General features: G+C 35.9%; 1 protein-coding gene across 1 annotated transcript; it reads left to right on the top strand.

Annotated features, from left to right (window-relative positions):
- The first annotated feature begins 4,587 nt into the window (after positions 1 to 4,587).
- LOC112058379 (dihydroxyacetone phosphate acyltransferase) lies at positions 4,588 to 21,718 on the top strand. The gene is made up of 12 exons (XM_024099173.2): positions 4,588 to 5,025; positions 6,180 to 6,356; positions 6,755 to 6,884; positions 9,099 to 9,302; positions 10,645 to 10,796; positions 11,903 to 12,217; positions 13,183 to 13,378; positions 15,530 to 15,667; positions 16,243 to 16,322; positions 16,881 to 17,051; positions 18,000 to 18,145; positions 19,002 to 21,718. The coding sequence occupies exons 1-12, from the start codon at positions 4,843 to 4,845 to the stop codon at positions 19,144 to 19,146; spliced, it is 2,037 nt and encodes a 678-aa protein (XP_023954941.2). The 5' UTR covers positions 4,588 to 4,842; the 3' UTR covers positions 19,147 to 21,718.
- Positions 21,719 to 22,053: the final 335 nt, after the last annotated feature.

The raw sequence follows: 22,053 nt of genomic DNA, 5'->3' as shown, positions 1-22,053 counted from the left end.
CAAAATTATGAAGAAGTTGAATCTCTACTGAAGCCAATTACATAATACGAGTACAAGATTAACCTAACACACACACACACACACACGCACACACATACACACACGCACATACACATGTTTTTATTAGTTTTATTTTTACCCACTATGATTAATTTAAAAATTGTATTACTGCTTGTTATGGAAGAGCGGAGTCTTCTGTCACAGGAGTTTACAACTCTTAAAAGAAGACTCTAGCCTTTTATTTTTTGTTACTGATTAATGTTACTGAAATAAACTATTTTTATTTATTTTTTTTTTTTTTTTTTTTTTTTTTAATTATTAAGTATTTCATAACTCACAGCCTAACTTAGTTCGCAACGCTCCACTTAAGTCCTTCGGTCTAATAAATACTGATGAAAATGAAGTTACCGCCATTATAATGAACCTTAAAAACAGTTCTGCATCTGGATGGGACAATATATCCACTAAATTTGTTAAATCAGCCAAGGAGATTCTTGTACCTATTTTAACATCGCTTTATAATACCTGTTTTGATCAAGGTATTTTTCCAGACGCGTTTAAGCTATCAATAATTCACCCCATACATAAGAGCGGAAGCAAAAATTTAGTGGATAATTATAGACCCATATCACTTTTGCCGGTTTTTTCCAAAATTTTCGAGAAAATAATAAACTCAAGATTAAAACACTATTTACAACAATGCCAAATTCTCTCAGAATGTCAGTATGGGTTCAGAAATGGTCTGTCTACTGAAGATGCTGTTATTGACCTCACAAATGAAATCGTAATGAGGCTCGATCGGGGCCAAAAATGCATCGGTGTATTTTTGGACCTAGCCAAGGCTTTCGATACCGTTTCTGTCCCCATACTCTTGAATAAAATCAGTAATATTGGGATAAGAGGCAACCCATTTAAGCTTTTTGAAAGCTATTTGAAAAATCGGAGGCAACGTGTAAAAATTGCTAATGCAGTAAGCCATGATGAATCTGTAACTTACGGTGTACCGCAGGGTAGTGTCCTTGGACCTACCCTGTTCTTAATATATATCAATGACATTACTAAAAATTGCAATTATAAATGTAACGTTTACTCCTATGCAGATGACACAGCTTTAATATTTCATAGTGATACTTGGGAAGAAGCGAAACATAACACGGAGAAAGGGCTACGAAACATTGTTCAATGGCTTAATAGTAACGTTCTCACTTTAAACATTTCTAAAACTAAATTTATCACATTCTCGATTAATAAACGTACACAGCCTACATATGAACTTGACATTAAATGCCATTCATGTCCTTCTCACAAAGAAGTTAATTGTAACTGCCCTAAAATTAATAAGGTATGTGAGTATAAATATTTGGGAGTAATAATTGACCAGCATTTAAATTGGCACAAACAAATCGATAGTTTAACTCATAAAACTAGAAACCTTATATGGATTTTTAAAAAGCTACGTCACGTTGTACCACCTGATCAATTAAGAAATATATACATTGCCCTAGGACAGTCAATCTTAACATACTGTATACCCGCATGGGGCGCTGCCAGCAAGACTAAACTCATTGACTTAGAACGTGCACAAAGATCACTCCTGAAAGTAATGTATTTTAAACCATACAGATATTCAACACATAATTTACACAAATCTACAAAAATCCTTACAATAAGACAACTATATATTTTACTATCAATTGCAAGAGTTCATCGCACAAATAAATACGACAACACGCATAAAAATAGGAGACGTAACCATGCTGTGATAAACTCCATTTCATGTAGTACTACTTTCGCTAGCAGACAATATAAAAGCCATTCAATCTATCTTTATAATAAAATAAACAAAATTATTAATATTTATGACTTACAATTATCAGAGTTAAAACTCAAATTATCAAGCTGGCTTAATAACTTAACGTATGATGATACCGAAGAATTATTAAAATTACATATATAGAAATTTAATCATCTAAAAAAAAAAAATGAAAAATAAACAAAACCTTTAACAAACACATTTACGTATGTTGAGTTATTAGAGATCATCTGGTACAAAGCTAATTAGAATCACAATAAAACACACACACACACACAAAAACACACAGATACACACTCAAAACACAGACACACGCACCCATACACACACACAATTATTTTGCATGTTAGTTTTAATTTCTATTAATCCATATCCTTCATGATTGTTAAAATTATTTTTATTACTAGCGGACGCCCGCGACTTCGTCCGCGTGAAAGTCGTTGTAAACTTTCAACTACCCCTATCCTACCACTACCCTACCCCTACTCTACCCTACCCCTGCCCTACACTACCCTACCCCTACCCTACTCATTAAGGCTGCACTTCTTTATTTATTCCCCCCTGCCCCCCCGCGAGTCGCGTCGAGCGCGGCAACCTTTACACACGCGCGATGGTTTAACGTATTTCTTGTATAACTTTGGTGTTTCTTTACCGATTTTTATGATTCTTTTTTTATTGAATAGGTAATAATGAGTGAGTGATGAGTGTTATAAACATAAGAGTAGACAAATATAATTAGAATGCTCCGAACTGCTAAGCTATCGGGAGTTACACGTGGTATTGTGAGTCAACCATAAAAGATAGACATATATATGCTGTTGTGTTTTTAAAGATAATTTTAAGGAGAACTTTTCTGTCATACATGATTTCTATGTAACTTTAACCATTAAGGCTGTACACGCGACGGAAGCTTAAAAAATTGAGTAACTTCTCCCGTTTTCTCAACATTTCTCTTCACTGCTCTGCTCCTATTCATTCTAGCGTAATGAAAAGTATACTATAACCTGCCCAGGAGTATGTTGAATAATTGTACCAAGTTTCGTTAAAATCCGTCCAGTAGTTTTTGTTTCTATAAAGAACATACAGACAGACAGACAGACAGACAGACAGACAAAAATTTTACTGATTGCATTTTTGGCATCAGTATCGATCACTAATCACCCCCTGCTAGTTATTTTGGAAATATATTTTATGTACAGAATTGACCTCTCTACAGATTTATTATAAGTATAGATAAGTAGGAAGAGCGAGGATCCTGAGATACAGGTTTATCAAACTTAAATCAGGGTCCTCAGCACCATTGTAAAAGGACTTATTTTAACAATAAATTTCATTTCATTTCATTTCATTTCAAGTACTTACCTACCAAAACAATACTCAACGTTATCCTGTGTTAAAGTGTATTTATAATTATTATAATTATGATAAAAAAATCTAACATTAGAAAGAATATGCACTAGACTTCTTCCTCAGGGACAAAATGCTTAGGTATTAATTTAATTTTTTAGCGTGTTATATTTATTACACGCTAAAAAATTAAGATTCAAGAGTCAAAATTATTTTTTAGCGTGTAATAAATATTACACGCTAAAAAATAATTTTGACTCTTGAATCTTTATTGTGTATTTCAATAAAAAAAAATACTAATACCTAAGCATTTTGTCCCTAAGGAAGAAGTCTAGTCTCTAGGTATTTAAATAAATACCCCGTTGTTCGGATCACGAGGTCCTGTCTGTTTATTTACTAACTTTGGTCTATCCACCTAATATCAAATCAATAACAACCGCAATTTCGTATTCCGTAAATTATTGAAGAACTACTAAACTTCGGTGGCGTTTTATTATTGTGAAGTGACTGGGAGTCAAGTGTGGAGTGTGCTAGTAAGTACTAGTAATACTAGTTTCTTTTCTCGGGCCCGCAAGGGCCCGGGGGGAAGCACATCTGAGGCGTTTGTGTCCTGTGTCCTACCGCGTGTCATTAAGATCAAATTCGGGAAAAAAATATTCCTACTCCCCTGTTGAAATGAAGAAAGTGAATTCTTCATACGAGGAGACACATAAAAATATCCATTTCACTACTTGTAGTAGTGAGGTAGATATTTTCATGTGTGCATATTTACTGCTCATTAAAGACAAGAGTCGAGATATATCTCGACGACCTGTGGTGGTCACTGGCAATTGCCAGTGCCCGGTGGCCTTACAGGGATTAGGTCGGGAGGTTAATTATTAGTCTAATTTATTAATTACTTTAGAATCATCAAAATCTTTTTTATTTTGGCTGTTTTAGCAACCATTTATCCATTGCTACACTCTAAAACGGTAAACGCTCATCACAATGTACAGAAAATGGAGTATCACAGCTTAAACTTGCTCGAATCTATCTACCTAAACCTTGTCTAATAAGTTTTCTGTGCCGAAACTAAACAAAGTATGAAAGTAGATCTGTTGTTGTAGTTTAAATAAAAAGTATTTCTTATCATAGTGACTTCTTGTAACATGTTTATTAACCATAGTCCAGAACTCCAGATAAATGAATAAAAAAGTGAATGCAGAACGTATAGAAATTAAAACCATTGCTCTAATCGAGTTCATTCCCCGCAATTTGGGGAATTTCCTACACATTGGCAATGCTATACTCTGAAATACCCAAAGAATATATTACTCTACGATATGAAATCACAGATAATAAACTTAATGTCATGTACATTCCTTGAAGTAATTTGGAAATATTATATATTCTTTGGTCATAAGTGTGTCATTTGAATTTGACGTTTGTCATAATGTCATTTCGCTTCGCGGGATGCGGGAGTTACGCGAGTCTGAATACTGAAAATTTTTCAATTTATAATTAAAATACGTTTCTTGTATGTTAATTTGTAAAGCAACAATTTATTATTACTCTCCTTTCAAACGCTCATATATAAAAAAATTAGAATGATCAATAAAAAAGCTATTGAGGCAATTCTATAGATTTTATTAAAGAACACGAATATATTTTATTTTTGTGATTAATCTAAGAAATTCGCAACAATGAGCGGATTCGTTAACTTCACTGATATATTGAAACCTAGGAATACAAAATTCGGAATAGTGAAATTTATGACGAAAAAATGGGATCCAATGAAAACATTAACCCTCGATAAGTATTACGGTCCTCAAGATTTAAAAAAGGTGGTTGCAGATTCAGTTTACATAGATTCTTTTTTGGAGGCGGTAAGTAGTCATTTTGAAATAGAAAAGTTGTTTATTTCACAGTAATTTTATTAGTGCTAGAACTTTCTTTTTCTAGCGAAAAAATAGCTACCATACCCTAATAAGTTCAGTCAAAATATGTGCCACTATTAACTTCATGAATGTAAAAATTGCTTTCAATAAAATATTGCCCTTAAATTATGCATTAAATATTTACTGAAAAATAAGCACAAGAGAATCCTATCCAAATTGGGTTAGTGTTGCGAAGCTGAAGTGGCAAGGGGCACATAGTATGAAGAGCCGATGGACGTTGGGGTCCCAAAGTGCTGGAATGACGACGCCGCACTAGTAAGCGCAGTGTTGGCCGACCCCCCACCAGGTGAACTGACGACATCAAGCGAGTCGTAGGGATTTGTTGGATGCAGGTGGCTCAGTATCGTGATGTTTGGAAGTCCCTACAAAAAGCCTATGTCCAGCATTGGATGTCCAATGGCTGATATGATGATGATAATGATGACTGAGTTGGGTTGGGCTGACATACAGAACCTCATCCATTAAAATTCTTTGTAGTACAGCATATGAACTGGTGTTGGTAAAAAACAATTGATAAAGAATAGCCTGATAAGCTCAGTCAAAGTATGTGCCATGCCATTATTAACCTCATGTATGTAAAAATTGTTTTTAAGGAAGAGTTCATTATAGTTAACATTATCAACACATATTAGGCTCACTGCTGAGTCTCCTCTCAGAATGAGAAGGGTTAGGTTAGGTCCATCATGCTGGCGCGATTCGGATTGGCAGACATCACACACACTCAAAGAATTAAGAAAATTCTTAATTCTTTGAGTGTGTGTGATTCTGGTATACAGGTTTCCTTACAATGTTTTCCTTCACCATTTGAGACACATAATATTTAATGTCTTAAAATGCACACAACTAAAAAGTTGGAGGTGCATGCCCCTGACCAGATTCAAACCCACACCCTTCAGAATTGGTAGCAAAGGTCATATAAACTGGGCTATCACGGCTCTAAGAAAGAAAGAGTATTTCTCTAAAACTAAGTATTTATCAAATATTTACGGAAAAATGTCCACAAGAAAATCCCATTAAAATTGTGTTTAGTGGTATTTGGGATTAGTTCAAATACAGAACTTCATTCTTTAAAATTGTTATAGGAAAGCTTACGAACTGGTGTTAGTAAAGAACAATTAAAAAAGAAGGTGTTGGAATATCTAGATGAGATTGCATTGGATGAGCAAACCCATGTCATGAGGTGGATGGGCATTGTGTTCCTCAAGATATGCTTCATGATGAAGATAGGTGTGTTTGTAAATGAAGCTGCAGTTTTGAAGGTATGTACATATAAATTAATATTCTAAAGTAGTAAGATTTGTTTGTTTGTTATATGTAATAGGCTCAGAAACTAGTAAGCTGATTTCAAAATACTTTTATCACTGAAAAGCTACATTATCAGCAAGTGACATTGGCGATATTTTATCCCTGTATTCCTAGTAGAATAGGTGAATGCAGGTGAAACTGGAGTTGGTCTTCAAGTATTGTCACATACATTTGTAGTGGCTTTTTGTTTTATATATTTTTATTTTTGAATATAATTTCTGTCATCTTTTTTCAGTTAATCTTTTAATATAAACAGATTATCCAGCCGATTCTTAAACACATTTAGTGATTTTGCGGTAATCACATCTTCAGGCAGCCTATTCCAATTGTGTAATAGAATTTGTTGTTTTAGTTAAAATCGACACTGGGAAAGAATCCAGTGCTATTTCTACCGACACATAGAAGCTACGCTGATTTCTGCCTCACAACATATCTCTGCTACCACTATGATATAACACTACCAGCTGTTGCCGCAGGAATGGGTGGGTATTATGATTATTATATAATATTATTATTTTTTTACTTGTTATGTGTAAACAAAGTTCTTGCCTGAAACTGACCTCATAGGGCAGGCGGGTTGGTCAGGACAGGCCTGGACTTTTGAATCTCTGTTTTTATTACACACTTTGACAAAACTTTCAAATATAGTATGAAGTTATATTAAGGTCTATTACCAACACCTAAAATTGAAAATGCAACACTGCTTGAAAAAAAGCATCGTGTTTTAAAACCGCTTAACATACAAAGTTGAAATTAGTTATGAGTTAGTTCATTGGTAGTAGAGGTCTCGAAATGTCTTTGTAGGGCGGTAACTAGCCACGGCCGGAAGACTTCTGACCTCAGACCTGGACCTGTTAAGAAAACTTCAATTGGCCCAGCTGGGGATCAAACCCATCGAACCATTATTATCAACCCATTTTCGGGTCATTGCTAAGCTTGAGTCTTCTCTCAGAATGAGAGGGGTTAAGCCAATAGTCCACCACGCTGGCCCAATGCAGATTGGCTGACTTCACACATGCAGATAATTAAGAAAATTCTCAGGTATGCAGGTTTCCTCACGATGTTTTACTTCACCGTTTGAGACATGTGATATTTTGACGGCCTCCATGGCGCAGTGGTATACGCGGTGGATTTACAAGACGGAGGTCCTGGGTTCGATCCCCGGCTGGGCCGATTGTTGTTTTCTTAATTGGTCCAGGTCTAGTTAGTTACCACCCTACCGGCAAAGACGTACCGCCAAGCGATTTAGCGTTCCGGTACGATGCCGTGTAGAAACCGAAAGGAGTGTGGATTTTCATCCTCCTCCTAACAAGTTAGCTCGCTTCCATCTTAGATTGCATCATCACTTACCATCAGGTGATATTGTAGTCAAGGGCTAACTTGTAAAGAATAAAAAAAAAAAATCTTAAAATGCACATAAGTGAAAAGTTGGAGGTGCATGCCCCAGACCGGATTCAAACCCACACCCTTCTGAATCGGAGACAGAGGTCATATCCACTGGGCTATCATGTTCCACGGCAGATTGTACAGTATTATAAGAATGTAAATAAAGCTCTATTTATAGATGCTATGTAGTTAAGTGCATTCTTTAATTGTTTCCTCTATTTACCAAGTAAATGTTATGCAGCAAAGTTTGTTTGATGACTGAAGAATGTAGTTTTTTTTACACTCGTAACTTCAAGGTGAGCATGTGAATGCTAATATGAAGTTATTAGTTATTAAATAAACTACCTGCTTGGTCGTTTAAAATATGAAACAGTTATATTTATTACCAACTTTAAAAAATGGAGTTTCACAATTAGTGATATTTTTAGAATTACACAGTTTTTGTATAATATATAGACGTGTCTCAAATGTCACAAGTGTCCGATTTTTTGTATGACTGTTTGTTTGTCAAAATTAAAAAAAAATCAAAATTCATTTATTTCTATTAGGCTTACTTTACAACCACTTTTTAATCGACTGCAAAAAATAGGATGTATGTTTTTTTTAATGTTTGTTACCTCATAACTTCCTCATTTATTAATCAATTTTGAAAATTTTTTTTTCATGGAAAGCGGTTCAGTACTTTTGTGTTAAAATCAAAATAACTGAAATACGTCTTTGAATTCGGTTCCATTTTTATGTTAAAAAGATTATGAAACGTCAAGTTATGTCATGATTTAATGGTGGTAACTAAAGTCGAAAACTTGAAATTAAAGCTACGAGAGTTCCCAACGCGCCTTGTCCGCACATATGTCAGACTATAAAGTAGGATTATACATTTTTTTTAGTTGGAATACTCCAATTTAGGGAACAGTGCAAGTTTCATCAAATTCGATTCAGTAGTTTTAGAGATAGTAAACCCGTAAGATTAGAACCCATTATCTCTTTTGTTTAAAAGTAAGGCGTTTTCAATTGAAAATGACGAACATAAGACAACACCTATAGCTTGCCAAGTTTGTTGATGACACTTCCATGATATGCGAGTGACGGGGGGAACGGACTGCGTGGGTGTGAAGTCGTGCGAGCGGGACATCGCTACCCGGCCCGCGTGGACCATTAGGAGTGTTACGAACCAATTTGACAAGCTATACAAATCGATCTACTATTACCTATACTATTATTCTACCTACATATTAATAAGTGGCTAGTTTAGTATTATTAGTAACTGTATAATTATTGTATAATTACTTTAATCTCTATGTTTTTACTAGATTTCTATTCTATGGCTGTGGTCGGTCAAAGTATGAGAGAGACTGGAGCTTTTTACATTCGTCGCACTTTGGTCGGGTCACCTCTGTACGCGGCGACGCTGCGGCATTACGTGCGAACTGTGGTCGCCAAGTATGGCGCGCCCGTCGAGTTCTTTCTAGAAGGCACTAGAAGTAGGAGCAATAAGAGTCTACCTCCGAAGTATGGTAAGAGACATACCTCCGAAGTATGGTAAGAGACAGTTCTGATATACCTACCTGCTTTGGGCACGAGTTTCAGAATGGGGGTAGGCTAATAGTCCACACTGGCCCTTGCGGATTGGCAGACTTCACATACCTAGTGGATTGAGAAAATTCTCAGTTGTGCCGGCTTCCTCTCGTTTTTCATTCTCCATTTGAGATACATCCTACAATATTATAAACGCGAAAGTTTGTATGGATGTTTGGATGTTTGTTACTCTATAACGCCGCTACTACTGAAACGATTTAGCTGAAATTTGGAATGGAAATAGATTTTATTCTGGATTAACACATAGGCTACTTATACTTTTTATCCGGAGATTTGCGATAACTGATGATTTTGATGATATGAATGTTTGTTACTCTTTCACTAAACTACTGAACCGAATTAGCTGAAATTTGGTATTAAGATATATTATAGCCTGGATTAACACATAGACTACTTTTTATCCCGGAAAAATCCATGGTTTCCGAGGGATTTGTGAAAACTAAATTCCACGCGGATGAAGTTGCGGGCGTCCGCTAGTTTAGGTATATTTAATTATTCTTAAAATGCACATAACTGAAAAGGAGCATCTCCCTTATCGGATTAGAAGCTACGCCCTCCGAATCGAAGGCAGATCATATCCACTGACTCACAGAGCTTACTTACATTTGAACATATACCTCTATTTCATACTTATAGTCTTAGTGTCTCTACAGAATGCTCGACTGCTCGGGAGCTTATAGGAGCCGAACTGCATAGCTAATATTTTTTTTAACTAAATAAATAAAGTAATTCAAATAATTCCGACTATACATGTAACACACGCCGTTTGTCTACGAGCATCCTTGCATTTTAAATTACATAAAACGTGGCTACGTCATAATTTATAAGAATGCGTATAAGGGACACATTTTAAGATCTATTTTTTTTTATTCTTTACAAGTTAGCCCTTGACTACAATGTCACCTGATGGTAAGTGTGATGATGCAGTCTAAGATGGAAGCGGGCTAACTTGTTAGGAGGAGGATGAAAATCCACACCCCTTTCGGTTTCTACACGGCATCGTACCGGAACGCTAAATCGCTTGGCGGTATGTCTTTGCTGGTAGGGTAACTAGCCACGGCCGAAGCCTCCCACCAGCCATAAAATAAGATCTATTTACAAAAGAAATATTATTTACCCCGAAATATTAATTTAAGAACGCATGTTCCTTGAACATTTTAAAATAATTTTCGGTAAAGAATATAACCCCAGAGTTATGGGAAAAACTCCCGAGCATCCTGTATATGCAGGAGTGGTGTAATACCTGGTTTATATTGTCAGGCATGCTGTCAATGACTCTGGTGCCGTACTTCGCGCGCGAAGTGAGTGACGTCACAGTGGTGCCTGTAAACATTAGCTATGACCGTGTGATGGAACAGACTCTATTCGCGTACGAACACTTGGGGGTGCCCAAACCTAAAGAGACAACTGGGGTAAGTGTCTATCAATTTGGATTTAGGGAAATTGAATCATTTGGTCTTACAAAGACCTTTTGTAGGCCTACAACAGGCCTATGGCCTGCAGTTATTCCATCGGCTGATATGGTGATGATGATGATGATTATTGATTATGCCTTAGTCCTTAAATATATACTCAGAGGCACAATTATCCGCCCATTTTAGTATACTCGCGCATATTAAAGTAGGCGGATTATTGTGCATCTGTGTATATATTTCAATATTTACCTAATTGGTTGGAAGTTTTTATAACTGTCGTAATTTTTAATAACTTTATTTTAATCATAATTGTTACCTACGACGCTTTTAATTTATCCTTGAATTTTATAATTTTATAATGAATATAAATTGAGTAACGAAACAAAAAGGAGGAAGAAAAATAATTGAATGACAAGCATTTTTGTATGTAGGTATGTATTAATTAATGTTTTACTAAGAATTATTTTTGATTGAAAAATTAATTGACACTTGCAGAGTTACTTTCCGCTAGTATCTAGTAACGGCTGTTTTTAATCCGCCATTTCGCTTACTAAAGTTCAGAAAATCTATCTTTCTGCTCTTATTTGCTGTTCAATAACCTACTGACAGATTGTTTGACTATGTAAAAATAGTTTGACTGTTACTGATAATCGAGGATAGCTATATATCCGTAATTCGTATAAAAATGGGTAGGTTATTGAAAATGGCCGTTAGTAGGAAAGATAATAATGTTTTCACGCTGTTTGGACTGATTCGAACACGTGGACTTTAAGAAATTTCAAAATAAACAATTTAGAAAATAGGTTTTGTTTAACAACTTTTAAACCACGATTCCAATTGGTTTCAAACCTCAAAAAACCGCGTCGATTGACGTAAATTTTGTCTAAATCGGTTCATTCGTTTTTGAGAAATAGTTGTTGATATATTTTTAAAATTTTCGAGTTCTGCGTTTTTTTATTGTTCCAAAATCTTTGGTCAGAGAGCTATTGAAAACCCTGATTAATGATGATTAAAAATATAGCTATTGTTTTCGATAATACTCGTAAATAAAGTAGAAATTGAATTCTCAGGACATCTGCCGTATTATTAAAATCCTATTACAGGGCCTCCTGAAATCTCTCCACAGGCTAAACGACCATTTTGGGAACATATACATCAACTTGGGCGATCCGATATCCATCAAGGAGTACCTCGACCGGTCGGCTGATCAGTTGGTTGACAAGTCGATACACTCCGCTGAGAGTCTGAAGCCTTTGGACTTGCAACAGTTGACTGTGGATCAGATGGACAAAGTTCAAGATATAGCCGATTATGTGGTGACTTTGCAACAGGAGAGCACTGTTGTCACTATTACCAATCTCTTGGCAATAGTTCTTATGCAGAGCCTGATTGTGGATGAGGCTTTGTCGCTCGAACAGGTATTTAAAAAAATAAAATTCTTGTCTACAACTTGTGCGCATTAACTTGACATTGGCTCCTAAACACAACTAAACAACCACAGTACATATTATACATCATTCGCGCTGGGTGTCAAATTAATCCCCACGAGCTGTATACTAATATTATAAAGTAAAGTTTGTGGTATTGTAGGGGATAATCTCTGAATCTGCTAAACTGATATTTATATAGATAAATTAAAATCCTGCTAACCTTTAAAATTTCAAGGCGTAATAATAGCGTTTTTGCATCAGAAAACTCGGTAATAGTCATGAAATTTCGTGTGTTTGATTGGATTTTCCCATTGTTCAAATTTGAATTGGAGTCTGCCTGTGGGATTTAGATTGACAATTTAATTTGTATTCTGCCGCATTTCGCAGGCGTATCTTATACGAGCTAGCGGACGCCCGCGACTTTATCCACATGGGTATGTGGGTAGGCTATGTGTTAATCCAGAGTGAAATCTATTTTCATTCCAAATTTCAGCCAAATCGCTGCAGTAGCCGCAGCGTAAAGGAGGAACAAACATACACACACACACTTACACACAAACTTTCGACTTTATAATATTAGTAATAAAGAAAGAAAAAAATCTTTATTTGAGCATTATGCCACAAAACACAATTTGCTCTTATAATCGTCAGGACAATATCATGCGATGTCTAACATAAAGTAAAGGGACCCAACTCAGCATAATGCTACATACTCTTTAAATAAAGAGCATGCAGCGCTGGTTTTCAGTTGGAATCGTTGACCAGATGCCGCCACAAACACAGCACATTAGTGTGATATTCCTTTACCTCTCCGCCTAATAAAGACAGTGTTAGGAGTGGGTACAACAATAGTTCCAATGGTTAGGCTTCGAATCCATAACCATTCGGCGTTGAGTCCAGCCCCAATACCACAGCTATTGAAGCTATAGCTAAGCATGTTGTTTATTTTTCAGGTCGTGGATAAAATAGATTGGTTGATAGATGTATTACGAAAGCTCGGCGCCTCGGTATTTGAAAACGATTTGAAGGCGAGCGTGGAGAGAATACTCGTGGTGCACAAGCAAATGGTAACTTTAGACGGAGACAAGTTAATGCTGGTACCCGCCCTACCGATGGTCGTCAGTCCCGATGTGCAGAAGAAAATGAAAGGTGAGTTTTGTGGTACTTGATGCTAATCACGCAAGGTTACTCTCGGTCAGGTAGCTTAATACATATGTATGGTCCTAAGAAAGCATATATTTTATCCCTGACTTTTAAAAGAAACACGCACACGCACGTACGCACGCATGAACACGCACGCACGAACACGCACGCACGCACGAACACGCACGCACGCACGCACGAACACGCACGCAAGCACGCACGAACACGCACGCACGCACTCACGCACTTATATACACACGAACATACACATACGCAATTTAAGTTATGTTTTATTTTTAGTTTTAGTTAGCCCTCTATTAATTACTATTAATTTTAATTATTATTCATTACGGCTTATTATGGAAGAACAGAGCCTTGTGTCACAGGAGTTTTCAAGTTTACAATTCTTAAAAGTAGACTATCTTTTCATTTTTGCCTATTTTTATTTATTTTATTTTATTTATGTAGTTTGTTAGTTTTGCACTTATACGCACGCACGCACGCACGCACGAACACGCACGCACTCACGCACGCACTCACGTACACACGGACATACACATACGCAATTTAAGTTATGTTTTATTTTTAGTTTTAGTTATGCCCACTATTAATTTCTATTAATTTGAATCATTGCGGCTTGTTATGGAAAAGCGGAGTCTTTTGTCACAGTAGTTTACAATTCTTAAAAGAAGATTCCTTTCTTTTTTATTTATTTTATTTATGTAGTTAGTTTTGCACTTCTAATATTGGTGTTAAAACGACAAAATGTAGATAAACATAATTATGTCTTTTCCTCATTGGGTACAATGTTAAATAAACAGTACGTAAATCGCGTGATGTGTGACGATTTCTATCCTTATCGTGATCTTATCGGATTTGATTTGGTTTGTAGAATTTATACTTATCGCCTAATTGGCAAGTAGTAATATTGCATAGTAAGGTAGGCCTACTTTGCGATTTTGTGATTGATATGAATGACGTAATACCTACCTATGATATTTTATGTAGATAAAGAAAGAAGTTATAAAGAAAATATCCTTTAATCCTGTTCGCTAGTCTTGCTAAAACGCGAAAACGGCTGAATGGATTTACCTTATCATGGTCCTGAAATGTTCGTGGAGGTATAGGGAAGGTTTAAAAGTTCGAGAAAAATTAGAATAATTGCCGGGAAAACCATAAAACCAACCCTTTTCTATTTGCAATACAAGCTGTAGAGTAGGGGTAGCATAGGGGTAGCTTAGGAGTAGGGTAGTTCACATAAGTCAAAGCAAAGCTTGACCGGGTCCGCTAGTCATTAATAAAAACTACTTAACCCGACAGACATCTTACCATAAGTCAACTTTCTATATATAACCGCAATGATATATAGAAAATATTAAACAAAACACAAGAATAACAATTATTATTATCAGTCATAGATGAATAGGTAATTTTTTATGTATTATGGTGACACACTCTTTATATATGTGTTCTTGAACTTTACCTATTGGACCTATTATCTTAAAACGTGCAGGTACTTTTATCTTTTATGATAAGAATTTTATTCATATCTTAATAGCATGTTAATTAATCTTACATAATAACAGATTTTTATTGTCGCTAAATACTGATAACAATACTATAGAACTATCTGTATCCTTCAGTGGGCTATTAATGAATAGACAATAGATTTTTTTTTAATAAATATGTGTATCATGACAATAATCTATACTAATATTATAAATGCGAAAGTAAGTCTGTCTGTCTGTATGTCTGTTACCTTTTCACGGCTAAACATCTGAACTGATCAAGATGAATTTTGGTATAATGGTAAATGGAACCTTATAGCAAAAAATAGGGTACTTTTTGACCCAAAAATTAAATTAGAAGGGGTAGAATAGGGGTTGAAAGTTTGTTGTTTGATACTACACGTACTAAACGTCAAACTAATTGTTAATTAATATTTTTGTCAAACGCTCCGATTATAAGAGATTTGTTAGAGTGACGTCATGAAACAGTTGAAATACAGACCATCATGGCCGACAGGCGTTTTGGCTTGTATTGCCAAAACATATTTAGAAACTAAAATTTTCATGTAATTACGACTCGAAAAAATATGAAAAAAAATGTAGTAAGACAATTTAAAAAAAAGTGACAACTAGCCTATTGATGTTGCAGGTCACATCTTGAAAGCCGAGACGATGGTGAACGCAATCCCCATCATACAACTGCAGCTGTATGTCAACCCGGTGCTGCATTACCTGATCCCGCCCGCTCTCATATATGCTGTTGTGTGTAGCGGAGACACTACCAGAGGTAATTCTTATTTTGACCCGACTGTGTCAGAAGGAGGGTAATGTTTTTCGAGCGTATGTATGTATGTGTGTATGTACGAGTATGTCCATTTCTGTAGCACGCCCTACAGCAACTTTCTCTAAAGCGAGCAATTTCCTCTAAAGGTTTAAAAAAATATTCGCTACGAACAGCACAAGGGGAAGTACACATCGACATATATCATATATGTCACTTTAGTACAAGTAACATTTTTAGAGGGGAAAATTTTAAAATTAGTTTTACTAACGATAAACTAAGCAGTTGTTAAGTTAATTCGAGAGTAAGAAAGTGACAAAATTTGTAGCAATAAACAGGTATAGGAACTATTATTTCAAACACTTAATACACATTATTGTTAAGCAAATAGAAGAACAGGGGTTGTACTATATTTACGTTATTAGCGCACTCGACCACGAGAGCGTCCGTTCGTTCACTTATCGACGTTGTGATCGACTGTCGTTGTGTTGTTGCGAAACGTTACGAGTTTTTAGTGATGTGCTCTACAGGTATAATATTTTATTTTTATTTTAAAATTTCGTATTTTAATAATCTTCTAGAACAACTGTTCGCGAGCTACTGTAAACTGAGGAAAATGTTGAGACACGAGTTCTTCCATTTAGAAAAGACTGAGGAAATGGTGAGTTAAACTTTGCTTTTACAAAAAATAATAAGTAATTGTATATTTTATTTCTATTTGTAATACATCTATCGGTACTAATACTAATTGGAAGTATAGTTTGTGATATTGTAGGGGATATGTAATATTTCGTTATCAACTCATATTCGGCTCACTGCTGAGCTCGAGTCTCCTTTCAGAATGAGAGGGGTTAGGCCAATAGTCCACCACGCTGGCCCAATGCGGATTGGTAGACTTCATACACGCAGAGAATTAAGAAAATTCTCTAGTATGCAGGTTTCCTCACGATGTGTTCCTTCACCGTCCGTCCTATGTAATCTTTGGATGCACTGAACCGATTTTGAAAAATCTTTTACCAAAAGAAAAACACGTCATTTGTGACTGTCATAGGATATATTTTATTCCTGGAACAGAAACGGGAACTCTGCGGGTGAAACCACAAGGCGTCGGCTATTTTAAGATAATCCTGTACTTTCATGTGGAAAATTATGATTTGTATCAATATAGATTAGGTACAGTCAGTCAAGAAGAATTTTAATATGTATTTTTCATTAACAGAAATTCACCCAAGCGCTACAATATTGTATGGACAACAATGTGATAAGAGACTCGATACAAAACCCGGGAACGCTGACATCAGGACCAGATCGCGAGCTGCAGTTGTTGCTGCGATGGAGTGTCTTACCCGCTCTCACTACGCTCGCCACATGTGTCGATGTCATGATGCAGGTATAAAGCTTTATGACGTAGGTACTAGCGGACGCCCGCGACTTCATCCGCGTGGAATTCAGTTTTTCACAAATACCGCGGGAGCCATGCATTTTTTCGGGATGAAAAGCCTACGTGTTAATCCAAAATAAAATCTATTTCCATTCCAAATTTCAGCCAAATCGCTTCAGTAGAAGCAGCGTAAAGGAGGAACAAACATACACACTTACACACAAAGTTTCGCCTTTATAACATTAGTGTGATACCCAGACTAATTACATAAGGACTAATATCCAAAATCACGAACAAATTTTTCGGGGAAAACGAGCTTGGATTAGGTATATAATCTTATACTAAAATAGAAGTTGTTGACCGTTTTTTTTACACCATTCAATTACACAAAAAGGAATTTTTACGCAGCTCTTTAACCGACGGTACAGTTTTTATAATCGCATTAAATCGTTGATCATATACTTTGTAAGGAAAGTAACGTCTAGCGAGGCAGGTCATTATGTAATTCGTCTGAGGATGTATATGACTTTTCGGAACAAGGGGGGCCGGGGGTAGGGCATTAGTCCGCGCGCGTCTTAACTGTGTATGACCTGAGACGCAATTACCTTTACCTTATATCAAACTCAAATTGTCTGTCGTTCTTTGAGGACGAGGTTAACTCGCACATCGAAAATATGTAATAGCAATTAATATATCCTACGTGTCCTTAACACATAAATATAAATTTAAATTGTAACACACACACGTGTAATTATAACACAATGAAACATCGTTTTTATAGACACAGATTGTATAAACACATTAGATCGTGATCATATACTTTTGACAGAGGCGAGGCAGGTCCTATTGTAATTGGTCTGAGATTGTAACTGAGATTGGCTAGCCCCCCCCCCCCCAGCCAAGTGGCACGTCGATTCTATTCAGACAAGGCACAATAAGTTGATGTTTTGTCCACAGTGTAGAATAAGTGACCACGCGCAGTTACTGAAGTTGGTTCAGGAGAGAGCGGAGAGTGGGCGCTGCCATCCCTACTGCCTCAGCCTCGAGGCCGCGGCCAACTGTGTGCAAGGCCTAACCCTGTACGGGGCACTACTGAGACATAAGTAAGTGTTACTATTGAATTGTATCATCGAATTATGAGGTTCAGGGTCCTTATATGTAATATTGGACCGGGATTACGAGTTGTGCGGCGGCACAACTATTTCACATCGCTAAAGTTAGAGAGGAGCTTACGAAGCTGACTCAGACCAGGTACCTCTCAGACTAGGGTTGGCAGTCAGGTTCGTAAGCTGACTGCCAACCCTAGACTTTGACTGTACTCAAAAAAGAAAAAGAAGAAGAAGAGTATGTAATACTGAGTTTTTCAATCAACATGCTCAGTAGTATCCCAGATTTCATTTTTTTTTTCATTAACATTTTCATACAGATTCAAACAGTATCAGTATCAGTTATCAGTGTTAGATATTTGAATCAGATAATACTTAGCTCCTTATCTCTCTCCTAAATGATGATGAGATGAGAGATGAGATGAGATAAGGCTTGGGCTTGCTAAATTTCCCATGCATTTTGGATGACTTTATCTATACTAATAAAACTGAAGTTGAATAAAGCTGGTTTGAGCCGGTGTCGTATCCAACGACCATTGTAGCCCATTAATTGAAGAAGTACGACAATATTCCACTTTATAGTTCAGTACGCATAGCATGCGACGAACAACAATAATATCTCGTGAAGAGAAATAGACAAAATTTCGACCAATGGCGGTGGCGAAGTAGTCCCAGTGCTGTCTTTCTTCCCAACGCAATGAAAGAGAGCGATATTTCCGGTTGCGCCCCGATTGGTTGATTTTTGTCTATTTCTCTTCAAGAAATATGTCATTTAGTCGCATGTTAGAAGTAGAAGACGGCAGAGTCGATTGCTTCCATGAATCTTTGTCAATAATATTCTTTTTTTCCGCAGAGAGAACGAAATCTCTTACGAAGTCGTGCCGGACAAAATCCAAGAGTGTCACAGCTTAATAACATCAGTATTACCAAAAATAAATGTCGACTTCAGTAGTTCTAACACTGTTATTAGTACCAATTCTATAAAATCGAAATTGTAAACTTCAAAATAAACTCCAATTTACATTAGCATTTATTTATATGAAGACAGTTTTGTTTAGTGATGTTCTAATTAGTTTCCGATTCAATTTGATAGATTACGAAACAGTTCTCATCTGCTTTTTGCATCAATTACATAGTAGAAAATAAATAAAACGAAAAAAAAACTTGAAAATGTAATTGCTATACTATCTTGAAGACACAGTCATAGCCCTGTTTTTTAAATATTTTTTTTTACTTAATTTTTAAATAATTGTGTCTTGCAATATCTTTGCTATAAACCATTTTATTTAATAATCGTATTTTGTTTTATTAATGCCATAACGACACCAAATGAAACAATATAGTAAAAAATAAAGAATATAGTATGTTTTTTTGCAAATAACACATAATGTTGACGCACGTGTTCAGTACAGTTTCTATGTGTTCTAGGTAACAGTTTTATGTATTTTTCATGTGTTACGATGTAAGTAGTTTTTATATAGATCATAATGTTTTGTTGATTTTGACTTGTTGATTTTGCACTGTTGTTTTGTTTATTATTTTATTAATCAGTATGAGCTAGTTATGTTATTAATAATTATAATTAACAGTTGGTGAATTTTTCAATTAAGCTAATTTATTATATATCCTTGTATATTTTTTTGGCACCCTGACAAGTTCAGCCTTTGGAGAAATTGTCAGGTAAAATGAGTTACCAATTTATGCATATTTAATTTTTTTTATTATCGTAATTTTCATAAAACTAGAAGTGAATTTATAATAATTTAGGTAATATTGTAACTAAACATACAAACATTAAAGATAAGTTTTTATAAAAATAAATGTATTGTGTTGAACTTGTCCGCCAGCATTATAAAAGCTTATCTTTAGTAGAATTCATTGAGATTTAGTCGAATTAATGAGGTGTTCGTATTTTGTTAATATACTAAGTATTATTTACTCGTGACTTAGTTACCTCCAGCATTCCTTTCAGTAGGAAAGTTTTAGAAATTGGTGTCGGCCTTAAATCTAAAATTAATTGTTAGCTTGTTCATAGCTGCATCTAAATAATGGTCGATTGTATGAACCCGTTACCTATTAGTATACTCTGGGATTTAGTCGACCACCATATAATTGTCTCCATAAAGGTAAGGTAATTGTCTTCATAATCTTATGAAGAGAAACATACAAGTTTCCAAATTCCAATTCATTGAGTTGGGACGAAAGAGATGAGACTGGGACAACTCCGCCGCCTATGGACGATATTTTGACTGTTTCTCTTTACTTGATCGCATGTTAGCACTACAGCTCGCGACCGCGGTGGCCAACAGCCTAGTGTGTGCAGTTTGATACTGTGACGATCGCGTTAACGTAAACGCGAATTTCTAAGGAATTGAACCAGCCCTATCTAGTGGCACTACTGCACAACTGTTTCAATTCCATATAAATTCGCGTTTACGTTAACGCGATAGTATAACAGTATGAAAATATTAAAAACTCCCACTAGGCACACTGGTATACTTGTAGCAACGTGCCCATGCCGACGCATTCACGGATCTAGTACATTACACATCTGGTCATCTGATTACAATATCTGGAGATCGATTCTTGTTCTTTATACTCGTCGATGTAATATTGGCCTTTAACAAGTTATAATACAATTTGAACTTTACTTTTATGGGATGCCAAAAGTAAAATGTCAATAACAACGACGTTGCCATGGAAACGAGCGGTGGCCCATCGCTGTAACTATACAGAATGCAGAGGCTGATCGCTACCGCGGACGCGACTGGACGCCGCGGTGTTTGGCTGCAGTCTAAAGTTACATACATGGTTCAATTTCGGTTCAATATTGCTTTCAAATGCCATTGCTTCAAAGGAGATCATTCATTTTGGGCCCTTTTTGAAAGTGCCGGCCAACGAAAAAAAATGGCACGAATCATTAGAACTAATCATTTTAATTAATAGCTAATATGGCATAAAAGTTGTCAGGTGGCTCTGAACCAAATTATACAGGTTCGATGATTCGTTATTTCCATACATTTTGTCAACTTTTAAAAGTGCCCGCTAAGAAAAAAAAATAGAAATACAATCTTTGTGCCATACTAACTATTGCTCCAAATGTGCAGTTCTAACGATACGTATCAGTTTTCTTTTGAAAATCAACAAAATGTATGGAAATAACGAATCGTCAAACCTGTATAACTTGGTTCAGAGCCCTCCTACAACTTTTATGCCATATTAGCTATTGCTCCAAATGGCTAATTCTAACGAGTCGTGCCATTTTTTTTGTTGGCCGGCACTTTCAAAAAAGAGCCCAGAAATGTATGGAGCGTGAATGATCTCCTTTGATTGAACCATTTGTAATATCGCCATATTATGTCGTCGCACCCTACACTCCCAGGGTTCAATTATGCTATTTGCCTATAGTTTATTTATAATCGCAAACAATATAACATTGTTAGCTGTGATAATTATTGAAAGTCATTATTATAAAATAGTTTGCCGGATTCTGTTAGCAATAGTTTGGTATTGTAGAGCTATTTTACTATGTAAGATTAATAATTTGATTAAATGGTAAATTATAATTAATATGATTTCTTATTTTTTCAAATACCTACTGAGTTTATATACCTTTCCAAGCATGTTTGAGAAAAAGTTGAGAAACTCTGCTCAGAGTTTCTCAACAGGTGGGCCTGAAAATGAACATGGCCAAAACAAAAATAATGTGTAATGCTCATGATCGCTCCACCCAGTTATAGTTGAGAACGCTGCACTCGAAATTGTAGATGAATACATATACCTAGGACATATGATCCAGCTAGGTAGGTCCAATTTCGAGAAAGAGGTGAACCATCGAATCCAACTCGGCTGGGCTGCATTCGGGAAACTTCGCGACATCTTTTCGTCCGAAATTCCTCAGTGCC

The sequence above is a fragment of the Bicyclus anynana genome, chromosome 21, assembly GCF_947172395.1.
Source record: "Bicyclus anynana chromosome 21, ilBicAnyn1.1, whole genome shotgun sequence".
Lineage (NCBI taxonomy): Eukaryota > Metazoa > Arthropoda > Insecta > Lepidoptera > Nymphalidae > Bicyclus > Bicyclus anynana.
This window is presented reverse-complemented; position numbering and strand designations above follow the sequence as displayed.